General features: G+C 42.2%; 1 protein-coding gene across 1 annotated transcript in view; it reads right to left on the bottom strand.

Moving 5' to 3' along the window:
• Positions 1–6,507: 6,507 nt before the first annotated feature.
• Positions 6,508–12,157, bottom strand: part of TH (tyrosine hydroxylase) — a 98,733-nt gene continuing 93,083 nt past the window's right edge. The window contains exons 12-13 of the mRNA XM_030199517.1: positions 10,902–11,035; positions 6,508–7,097 (exon numbers count right to left, since the gene is read on the bottom strand). Of these exons, the coding sequence (XP_030055377.1) occupies positions 6,938–7,097; positions 10,902–11,035 (294 nt within the window). The 3' untranslated portion in view covers positions 6,508–6,937. The remainder of the gene's footprint in view (positions 7,098–10,901; positions 11,036–12,157) is intronic.

Genomic DNA, 12,157 nt, shown 5'->3' with positions numbered 1-12,157 from the left:
CTCTTTGTTTCTTGCCATTGACAAATAAGGCACTTCATACTGCCACCCCATCTTATCTTGCAGCTTTGACCATTCCATACACACCTGCCTGTACTCTTCATTCATTAACTGACAACAGACTGGTTCTACCCCTACCTTCCAAGGCTAGATGGGAATCCACTCGCACATCAGCTTTTTACTTTCTATCCCCAGCATTATGGAATTTGTTGCTTCAGCCAATTAGATTGGAAAAATCTTATTCTCATTTTCGTGTATCATTCAAAATCCATTACTACCAATCAATTTTCATTACTTACTGAATTTTTGGTTGGTTGGCTACACAGGTTTCCTGAAGTTTTTGAGATGTTTTTGATTTATACTATTGTTATGATGTGTGATTGTTGTATAAGCTGATTGTCTTTATTTTATTGTTTTCTCTAGTAAGAAAGATGTGTCTGTCTTCTTTCCTATTTTTAAATGGAGTTCCTAAATAATTTTAATTTATGTCAATTTTTATTGGAATATTTCCTATGTTCAATTCCCACTTCAGGCACAGGCAGCTCCGTGTGACTCTGGGCAAGTCACTTAACCCTCCATTGCCCCATGTAAGCTGCATTGAGCCTGCTATGAGTGGGAAAGCGCGGGGTACAAATGTAATAAAAAAATATATGTGACCCTTTCTGATTTGCTATGCAATAAGTGATGGTATAGTAAAATAAATAAACGATAAACGATATAACCAGTTATCAATCCATGATAGCACACTGCCCCCTATCCCATGACACTTTAATTTCCTGAGGAGTCTTTCATGAGGCAGTTTGTTAAATGTCTTCTAAAAATTCAAATGCATATCAACTATTTCACCTGTATTCACATGTTTGTTTGCCTTCACAAAATCTAATAAATTGGTAAAGCAAGACTTACATTTGCTAAACCTATGTTGACTCACTCCGATTAAATCAAGTCTATCTTCATAGTCAGTAATTTTGTTTTTTAAAATAGCATCTACCATTTTGCCTTGCATCAACATCAAACGTGCCAGTCTATAGACTCCTAGACTATTCCTTAAACCCTTTTTGAAGATTGATGTTACATTGGCAGGTATTATCGGGATATGTAAACGTCATAGGCATAAAAAACCTCCTCAGAATCAAAAGATCATTCATCTCTATGATAACCCATAAATTGTGATTTTATATTCAAATAAATGTAACTTAGCTTTAGTTCATCAATACTCTTCCATATGAAACTATTAATATGCTGACTATGGCCAAAGTTTTGCCATTCAGCTGTGTCAACATGAAACAATTTACATCAGTTTTATAGCACCATATGAGTTCTTGGCGTCACGCTTGACCTTTCCCTCTGACCCATCCCGCTCCTTCTGATGCAACTTCCTGTTTTTGGAAGGGCGGAAAGGGTCAGAGGGAAAGGCCTGGTACAGGCCGTAGGCAGCCTGTGAGTAAGGCTACTGCTGATGCTGCAGCACGGAAGACTTGCTTACTTCTGAAAAGGTTTGCTGGGGGAGTGAAAGAGAGCCATGGGCAGAGCCAGGAATGGATGGAGAGATGCCAGACCATGCAGGAAGAAGGGAGAAGGTGTGCAGCACTTGCTGTCCAGGTTTTCAGGCAGTCCAGATGTCACAATTTTAAAGGGTCAGAACAGATGGGTGTACATATAGGTAGAGTCTGGGTAGAACATGGGTGGGACTTACACTTACGTGTAACTTATAGAATATTGTAAGTTACACAGGCATCACTGGCATTGTGGTGTGAGCATTTACACCAGCTCTATGGCTGGCAAAAATACTCGCTTCTAAGTTATAGGCAACTATTCCACCTATTACATTCGTATTCCATAAGTGCCTACTTTCCTTTAGAGAACAGGTGCTCTTCAGGTGCCTGAATGTAAGGAAACTCCTACAGAATTACCCTATTAAAGTCTCAAAGGGGCCTTTTTATTAAGCTGCAGTAAAAAGGGCCCTGCGCCAGTGGAAGGGACTGTTTTTGCCGCACGCTGAGGTCTGTTTTACCGCAGTAAGTAAAAAGGCCAAAAAAAGACATTGTCATGCGGTAAGATTGCTCTTACCGCATGACCGTGTTGGGGGAGCACTTACCGCCACCCATTGAGATGGCGGTAAGAGCTCCCATGCTAACCTGGCAGTAACCAGGTAGTGCTTATTACCACCGGGTAACCTCCTTTGGAAAAGTTTTAGAATATTTCTGCTAGCATCAGAAATGTTGCACACTTGGGGTAGAACTACTGCTGGCACCCATATTGGGACAGCGGTAGCTCCAGATTGGTGCACGGTAAGCCTACGGTGGTTTTACTGCCGCTTAGTAAAAGGGCTCCTAAGTGCAATGGTAAAAAGCTAGATCTGACTGAACTTGTACCTAATGACTTGGTTTGAATCTTTTTCTGAGGTTCCAGATTTTTTATGGGCTACCTGGAGCATGACCAGGCAGAGGCTGAAGATCCAGAAATAGAGATTTTATTTGAACAGCAGCAAGACTTCAAATGAAAATAAAGGACTTTTCTTTTCAACAAAGACAGACAACAATGGACAGACATTCACAGCTTCTACTTGGTAATAACAACAATGTTCTAGTTCAAAGGTGTCTGTGTACTTGTTTTTCAGAAGCACAAATACCCAAAAATACCTTAATAGTCATTTATAACAAGACACACATTTATGAGGGGGGAGGGGGAGGATTTTGTCCTTTTGATGCCATATATCTGGTAATATCTGTTATTTTCTTCTCCGGATTTTTATGAGGGCTTCTGATAGTGAGCTAGCCTTTAGCAGGAGCTTTGCACATGAAGAAAATATTGTAAAATATTAACCTCAACAAATACAGTTTCCTAAGTCCTGAAACCACATTTAAATATGTATTATCACAATCTCCCAGCCTTTAGTTAAAGGAATTGTGTTTCTAAATAATAATGCAACATGCATGCATTTGGTTTAAGTTATAGGAGACACACCTGAGCCTATCTTGATTAAAATGTGTGTGTATAGTACAATGTACAGGCTATAATCTTTTGAAGGAAATATATCTGATTAAGAAGATGTACTTAAACCCAGACTCTGAAAACATCCTTACTTCTTGTACCTTCATTTTTTCCAGTCTCAGTTTTTTTTCACCAGTTTCCTCTCTTCTCCTTTTTCTCTTGTATCTTTCTGTGTTCTATATTCTATTCAATGTTCTCATTTTATTTCTTTTTCTGTCAATTTCTCTGTTACTATTTTTTTCTGTTCTGTCTTATATGTTAGTTTCTTGTTTTACCATTCTGTTATCGTTATCGTTTTTACTTTTTACCCAATCACATTTGTTTCATTTTTCAATCTTTTCCCCCATCTTTTTATATTTTTATTTTCCTCCTTTACTTTATCTCTCACTTTTCTTATTTCTTTCTCTTTCTTTCTCTCCTGTCTCCTCTAATTTAACATCACATTCCCCTTTGCCTCTTCTTATTCTCTCTACCATTGTGTCCCTCTGATTTTTTTTTCTTCATAAATTTGCTTATTACCATCTCTCATTTTTCTTCTTCTTGAACCCTCTCTCATTCTCTCTTCCTATATCCAAATGTAGAAAAAATATTAGTCATGTTTTATAGATGTTGCTTTTGCTGTAGCTGCTGTTTTTTTCCCCATGTTTCAGGGCTGTACATCAAAAAGACAATAGTCTTAAAGAATTATGATGAAAGAAATGCTAATTTAGGTACAGTTGACCATAGAAATACCAAGGTCCCAAAGCAGATACTCCAAAGACATAAATCTAAAGTTTAATACATGTAGTTGATTATGAAGTGCAGTGTTTTGTTCCTCCTTTATCAGTGATTTGGGATGGGAGAGTTGGATGCTGGAGGGAACTAGTGGAGGATTTTGTATACCCTTGTGTCCAAGATGGCAGAATAAAGAGAATACAGAAAAAGACTATCTTGGATAAAGAGAAATCTTGTAGGTGGTTACACTATGGCTGGCAGCTGAGATGTATTCTTCCTAGTGTCACAGCACAACTGAGCTGGCCGGTTAAATAGCATTTAGCCAGATAAGCGCTAATATTCAGCGTGAGATAGCCGGTTGTCTCTGCTGAATATCAGTGCATAGTGGATAACCAGCTAAATTATGCTATACAACCGGCTAGCCGCAAATATTCAGCGCTTTGCCGGCTAAGTTTAGCGGCCAAATCGGACCATATAAATAGCAGTCCTATCTTTCACCACTATAAACTTAAGCGGCCAGCGCTGAATATTAACTTGTCTGGTTAAGCTTAAGCCAGCCAAAAAAAACCCCGGATATATAATGCCAGTCACTGGAAAAGTTCAGCATTGAATCTCTGGGCTCAGTGCCAATTGTGAGCCCTCCTCCCACAGGCTCAATATTGGCTAGATTGCGTTTAGGTGCCATGTAATAGAAAAGAAAAAGCTGGATGATTGGCATTTATGCGTGCATTAGTCTAAATACATGCATATATGCCAGTATTCTGGTCATGTATGTGTATTCTTGGTACCTAACGTTGGTCGCCTCCTTTTAGAATTCCTTCCACATACTTACTTGAGACCCAATATCCATTTTCCTGGACCACAATCAGTCTCTAGAGCAGCATTTCTCAACCCTCACCTAGCCAGTCTGGTATTCAGGACTACCATAATGATATGAGATAGATTTACATACGGTGGGTCTCTGATATATGGAGATTTATCTCATGCATATTCATGGAAGTAATTCTGAAAACCTGATTGGTTGGGTGTGCCTCTTGGAGAGGGTTGAGAAGCCGATACATTTTCAAAACTCAGTTGGGACTTAGGCACATAAAATAAGGAATTACACACATAAGTCATCCATGTGTGTTTGTGGATTTTCAGCTGCCTGAAAATATATGAACAGCTTTGTAACACACATTAATTTGGCTGCATACAAAAGAGGAGTTGCAGGGTTGTTTTAGGGCTGCCTACTGAATTTATGCACATTGTTGTATGCCCATTTTGCAGTGGGTAAAGATACATAACATCCTGATGTATAAACTCAGTAGGTCTTTCACTAAGGCGCGCTAGCGTTTTTAGTGAGTGCTTAAACTAGGCGCACTCTAAACACTAGAGACACCAGTATATTCCTATGGGCGTCTCTAGAGTTTAGTGTGTGCCTATTTTTAGCACACGCTAAATACACTAGTGTGCCTTAGTAAAAGACCCCCTTCAATTTTTGTGGGTAGCCTGTGTTTAAATATCAAAGGGCCCTTTTACTAAGCCGTGTATGCGTGCCATACATGCATCAAGCTTGACATACTGCCCGGCTACCACATGGCCCAGGCAGTAATTTCATTTTTTACATGCATCCACTAAGCGCACCGGAAATTTTCCAGTGCACAACACTAACAGAGCGGTAATCGGCATTGTACACTTGTAGACCATTAACATGCGGTTAATGCATGAGAATTTACCGCTAGGTCAATGGGTAGCAGTAAGGTCTCAGGCTCAAAATGGACACGCACCAATTTTTATTTTGCCGCATGTCCATTTTCGGCCCCAAAAAAGGGCCTTTTTTGCAGGCACGCTGAAAAATGGTCCTGCGCACATCCAATACACGTGTCTACACCAGCGCAGGCCATTTTTTGGCGCACCTTAGTAAAAGGACCCCAATTTGCTTTTTGCAGGCCCAGAAGGACACATACAGTTAGTCACACTACTGAAATATTCCCATTAATGTGCTGTGAGACATGAAACAAGAGACAAAAGTACTATCAGCCAAACATATAAATGGCTCTTTCAGTACTGGATATACCGTGCCGGTTCAGTATGTTTCTATACTGGTAGAATAACATAGCTAAATCAAACTCGGATATGCATATAAGGTATTACATACCATGTAAAATGAGTTTATCTTGTTGGGCAGACTAGATGGACCATTCAGGTCTTTATCTGCCATCATTTACTATGTTACTATGTAAGAAAAAATGGCACATCATTTGTAGAAGACATGAGAAACCATATTAAGCATTTAGCATTGCTAGGTTGACAGTGCTGTCCTGTGTGGGACTTCACTTTCAGCTGTGAACTGTGTCATTGATTGTCAGGAAATAGGGCCCTCAGTGCTGCTTTGGGAACTGTTGCCATGGATGAACCATCTCTGCTCTATCATATAGCTATGCTATAGTGAACCTCCCGCTTAAATATTGGTAAAGAGCCGCTTATAGGGGCCCTTTTACTAAGCAGCGGTAAGCCCACCACGGGCTTACCACGTGCCAATCCAGAACAATGGCCGGGCTACCAAAGAAGCCCGGCGGTAGTTCCCACCCCTAATGCGTGACAAAGATATGTCCTAGTTTTGTAGCATTGGAACTTAACAGCTGCCCGGTTACCGAAGGATTAGCATGGGAGCCCTTACTGCCATCTCAATGGGTGGCAGTAAGGGCTCCCCACTGAAATGGTCGCACAGTAAGTGGTTCACTTACCACACAACCATTTCTTTTTCCCAAAAATGGACAGCCTTTTACCCATTGAAGTAAAAGGGGGGCTCAGCACGCATTAAAAATATGCGCTGACGCTAGCACAGGCTCCCTTTTACCGCAGCTTAGTAAAAGGTCCCCTTGGTCCATAAAGTCACTGATATACTCCCTCTCTGCACCTGTATACATCCTCTCAACTAAAGCTTTGCACAAGAAATGCTTCGGGGTCTCGGCAATTTCTTAGGGTTAGCATCATCAGGATAGCTATTATGTTTATTGTTTTACTTTAAAAACCTGTGATTTGAGTATAGTTACTATAGGAACATTTTTTGGTTTGAATGGCAAAAATAATTTCACTGGACTACATCTTTATATGTTCCAGCTTAAATACAGATAAGGAACCCTATGCTTGGATTTTCTTGCTCATGTGCTGGCATGCTGGCCCAAAACTCATGTTGGTCATCATTAATCACCAGAGAAGGCCCTCTTTCTTGAATATTATCGCCTATTTAACTGATAATATTCATGGCATCGATCAAAGACTGGAGCTCATCTTTCACACCTTCCAGACTGCTGCGGATCTTCTGGGGACTGTCCATCGCCTGCATGGTGAATGTGTACGGGTCATATTTCACCGCAAATGGTCTCTTGATGTTCACAGCATAACTCCTGCAAGAGAACCCAAAGTGCCATGAAATTGTGATTCTGCTTTAAAAGGATGAAATGAGCTATCTTCTGCAAGTTGCCAAGCCAAACCATGGGCCTAATATACAAAATGATTTAAGCAGCCAACACCCAGGAAGTGTGTTGCTTAATATCCACCCCCCCCCCCCCCCCCCCCCCCCCCCCCCCCAGTGTGGCCATATCATCCACAGGAAGAACTGACTTCTTTTTAATTACTATATCAGTCAGTATTCAGCTGGTGGCAGTCAGTGGATTTTTTATACACTAACCAATTTCGGCAGAATTAAGCCCCAACATTCAATGCTGCTATTTCACCACTACAGGTTGTGGCGGCCATTGTAATTGAGGAACTGCAAAGGACAGGAGCGAATGGGGTTCACCACTGCTCCTTGGACCACTAGATCACCAGGGATGATAAGTAGGCATGTGGGGGTTTCACTGGGGCTTGAGACAATGCAGGAGGGGGCTCTGATGTTGATTGGGGGTTGTAAGGGGATTTGGATGGTGTTCAGGTGGCAAGAGGGAGGGGGGTTTAATGGTAATTGGGGAGGTGGGAGGGAGAGTTTTGATGGTGATTACTGGGTATGAGGGGGTTCTGTGTAATAAATCAAACTGCTGCAAGAGCTTGCAGCAGCCATTTTCTTTAGGCAGCCTTAAGGGGAAGGAGTGAGTGGGCTTTACTTCTGTTCCCACTGGACCACTGGGGATGGAAGGTAAGCCTAGAGGGGAGGCCTATCTGAATCCGGGGGGTTGAGGGACGTTCTCGGGGAAGGAAGTTGTGACTGACAGGCTGGGAGGAAGGGAAAAAGAAAGAGGAAACTGCATCAGAGAGTGGGAGGGGGACTGAAGGACTTTAAAAAAAAGTTAAGGAGCCGGCAGTTATGTAGGTCCCAGTCAATACTCGGTGCTGGGACCCGCATAACTAACCAGTCTATTTAGGACAGCTTCTGAGCTGTCTTAACTTGGCTGGGTTAGCTATGTGGGTTCCAGCACTGAATATTGCTGGCACCCACATAACTGCCGGCTCCTTCCCGATGCCACCCCCCTGTACTGTTCCTGACCTGTCCATTTTTTTTTAATGGCAGTCAGAGCTGATATTCAGCAGCAGTGCCTAGTTAAATGCTCCTGAATATTGGCAGTTGGGTGACCCCAGGCAATTTAAGCAGGCCAGAGCCCTCTCTGGCCTGCTTAAATGACTTTGAATATTGGTCTCATAGTATTTTATAATCTATACGCATACTTCTATACTCCACTCATGCACACCCACCATCATGTGAATGTGCATACTTTTTCAAACTTGAATATTTTTTATTTTTGGTTGCTTTTTGTATAATTTAACATTTATTTTATGAATGTACAAACTTTTATGCTGGTTGGTATTTTATAAGAGGTCTATAAAATCCTGAATGGAGTGGAATGGGTAAATGCGAATCGATTGTTTACTCTTTTAAAAAGTACACAGACTAGGGAACGCTCTATAAAGTTACACAGCACAAATAGGAGAAAATATGCTTCCCCACAATGTATAGTTAATCTATGGAACTTATTGCCAGAGTAAGTGGTAAATGCAGTTAATGTTTCTGGGTTTAAAACAGGTTTGGACTAACTCCTGGAGGAAGAGTCCATAATCCATATTTAAGATAGACCTGGGCAAAGCCACTGCTTATCCTTGGGATTAAGTAGCAGGGAACCTTGCCACGTTTTGGGACTCTACCAGGTACTAGTGATCTGGACTGGCCACTGTTGAAAAAAGGATACTGAGCTAGATGGACCCTTGGTCTGACCCAGTAGGGCAACCTTTATGTTTTTACTAATTTGCATATTTGGCCACACATGTAAGTAAATGGCTAAAATACTTCCAAATGAGCATGTGCTTTACTGCTGCAAGTAAGTGTCCCCTTAGAAAATTACCTCGTCTATGTCCATAGGGGAAAAAGTGAATCAGGGCCTAAAGCAGATATTGAGGATAATTCTATATAGATCACCTAAAGTTAGGTACCAGGATAATATGGGCTAAGCGTGAATTCTATAACAGCTGTTGTGTGTGCAACTGCCATCATAGCACCTAACTTTAGGTGTGAGCACTTCGCTAGCTGAATGGCTGGTGCAGAAGCTTGTGTCTAACTGCTTACAGTTGTTGCATAAATCCTAGAATTCTATAACCCATGCACCCAACTGCCTGACATGCTGCTGGCCTGCACATGCCCCACCCAGGTCCACACCCACCTTGGAGCTGCATAGTCTAGAATTTGAGCAATCAACTTATAGATATTGACTAAGGGCTGTTATACTCTGTCACAAAATGCCAAGCCACCCGCTTGGGGTTACCCCGCGGCCACTTAGAGGGTCTATCCCCAGCACAGCTCGGGTCCATCTGCACCTGCTGCTTGTGCTCTACACTAGCACCCTCCTCCCACTGACTGGGTCACAACCACCTCTGGGCAAGTCTCCCATTCTTAAATTATCCCCAGTGATTTCTAGGTTACTGGGGCCACACTCCCAGTGGTCCCATAATTCCTAGAAAGCACTCACAGACTCAACACACAAACTACCAGGATTCTTTATCAGTCCAGACAAACAGGGCGAACAAACAATTATGTTTATTCTCTTTAAAATATTGAACAGTGGAACAAAATAGTGCAAATAGCAAACAATAACAGGTAACAGAAATATGGATCAATTATAACGTTAACTAAACATCTGTATACAGTCTAAACAGTACCTGGGGAGATCAGGTACTGTTTAGACTGTATACATATATCTGTTCACAGAGCCTTAGCAAAGAGATCTGTCTCTCTCTTCTCCCAGACTAAGACTGAAGCAACAATCAGCAACAACTGCTATGTAATTTCACTACCGAACGGGAATCGGTGCCTCCCATACCGGCAGCCATACTAGCCGACGTCCATCCCTGCCCCAGCGCATCATGGTGTGAGCGCCCACCCCTGCATCGGCATATCGCTGGATGGGTGGTAGCGGCCCCAACCCCCAGCTGCACGCTGAGAAGTGCACCAGTCAGATGACTGCCCACCTGAACTGAGAGGAGAGGTGGCGAACAGACATCCTGCCATGCAGGCGGTGCCGGAGACGTTGGGGGGCAGGTGATCAAGGCGGCAAACAGTGGCAACGCTCGCGCCGCGAAAGACCAGGAGGACCATGCTCAGCTGAACCCCTCCCCCCACACATGCAGGCGGCTGCGTGGGGAGCGACCCGCCAGCACCCACGCAAGAGAGAGCAACAAATGAACTACAAACGCCGCGCCTCAGTGAAGAGTGGCTCAAACAACCAATGAACCTCAGGAGACCAGGACCGGAAAACAGAGGAGACAATCAGCACTAAATAGCATCAATTATAGTCAATAATTAATTGATAAGGCTAATTGGGCCACTAATTAATTCATTAAGTTATGCATGTAACTGACCTTTTTCTATAAGTTGTACATACAAATCTGCATGCTATTCAGAAATCTGGGGTACAACATTCTAGAATTAGAGGGAATATGTCTTTTCACATAGCTTTACCATACTTAAACTACCATCTGCTGTCTTGCTATTGAGATTGACTTGGGGAAGCCACTACTTACCTGGGATTGGTACCATGGAAGTTTGCTTCTATTTGGGTTTCTACCAGGTACTAGTGACCTGGATTGGCCACTGCTGGAAGCTGGATACTGGGCTAGATGGGCTACTGGTCTGACCCAGTATGGCTACTCTTATGTTCTTATGTACCTAGATACAGACATCATAGCCAGAGCTTTCCAGAAACATGAGCAGCATTTCTGCTTCCTACCTGAGCTTTTCTTTCGCATCACTGAAGCTTTCAGACACAAAATACACTGACTGGTAGTTTTGATCCTGATACGGTTGTATGGCTGCTACTTCCGGCTCAAAATCACGAATCTCCGGTTCATCTGACAAGGAATGCTGGACCAGATTAAAATTCAGAAAGGCATCATGACATAAAATAAAAAATGAAATTGATGCAATACTATTTAATCATACATTGAATTATCTTTACCCCTGCTGAGAAATGGCATTACAATGGCCAGGACAAGATAGGAGTGGAAACCTTGGGTAGTAATAAAGGAAGGCCTGTGGCAGCAGCAGTGGGATTTGAACCAGCCACCTCTGGCTGTCAAGACCAGTACTCTAACCACTAGGCCACTCCTCTACTCCTCAACAATACCAAAAAAAGGTCCAAATAGATTCTTCAAAATAGCACACATTGGTCAGCTGCAAAACAAAACAAACACGTCCATATGTTTTAAAGGCTTCTAACAAAACCACGAGAAAAGGTTAGACACAACGTGCTGTTTTGAAGAATCTATTTGGACCTTTTTTGTTATTGCTGAGAGTTTTAGTTTGACTCCTGAGGCGGGCACAGTGTGTGCTGAAACATGGCCCGTGTCGGGTAAATTGGATTATAGGACTCTCCATCGTTCCATTCTTGAAGGCTCATTTGTGCTTTCTTTTGTTGTTCTGCATTGTGTGCTTTTGGACCCTCTCTTTTGCTGTTTGCCAAGAGGTAGGTGCCATTTAATACCACTTCTAGAACAGTTTCTGAACAGGCCTAAGCCCTTATCGGATACTTACACATAGCCACTGTGGCATGCCAAAAGTTAGGTGTGCCATCTTATGTCAATGGCTGGTGTAAGTTGTGTACCCTAGTGCACTATGTAATGCATGGAACTGATAGAATTCTATAAGTTGTGCATGTTGTTTGGCAACACACCCATGACACACCCATGCTCCTTCCACATATGCCCTCTGTTCAATTGGGCTCTAACAAGGAAAGTCTATGTATTGTATTGTATTTATTTATTTATTTGTTACATTTGTATCCCACATTTTCCACACCTATTTGTAGGCTCAATGTGGCTTACATAGTGCCGGAGAGCTGTTTACAGACTCCAAATACAAGGTAATGTTCTGGTAGGATAAGGTTCATGTGGTAGGACCACGTGAAGGAATCGTATGATGCCGAATGTTAGATATTCCTTCATTGCTGAACGTTTTGGCACAAAAAAAGCATTCTAACAGATGCAA

Source organism: Microcaecilia unicolor, chromosome 4, assembly GCF_901765095.1.
Source record: "Microcaecilia unicolor chromosome 4, aMicUni1.1, whole genome shotgun sequence".
Lineage (NCBI taxonomy): Eukaryota > Metazoa > Chordata > Amphibia > Gymnophiona > Siphonopidae > Microcaecilia > Microcaecilia unicolor.
Note: the sequence above shows the minus strand (reverse complement) of the source record. Positions and strands in the feature narration are given on the sequence as shown.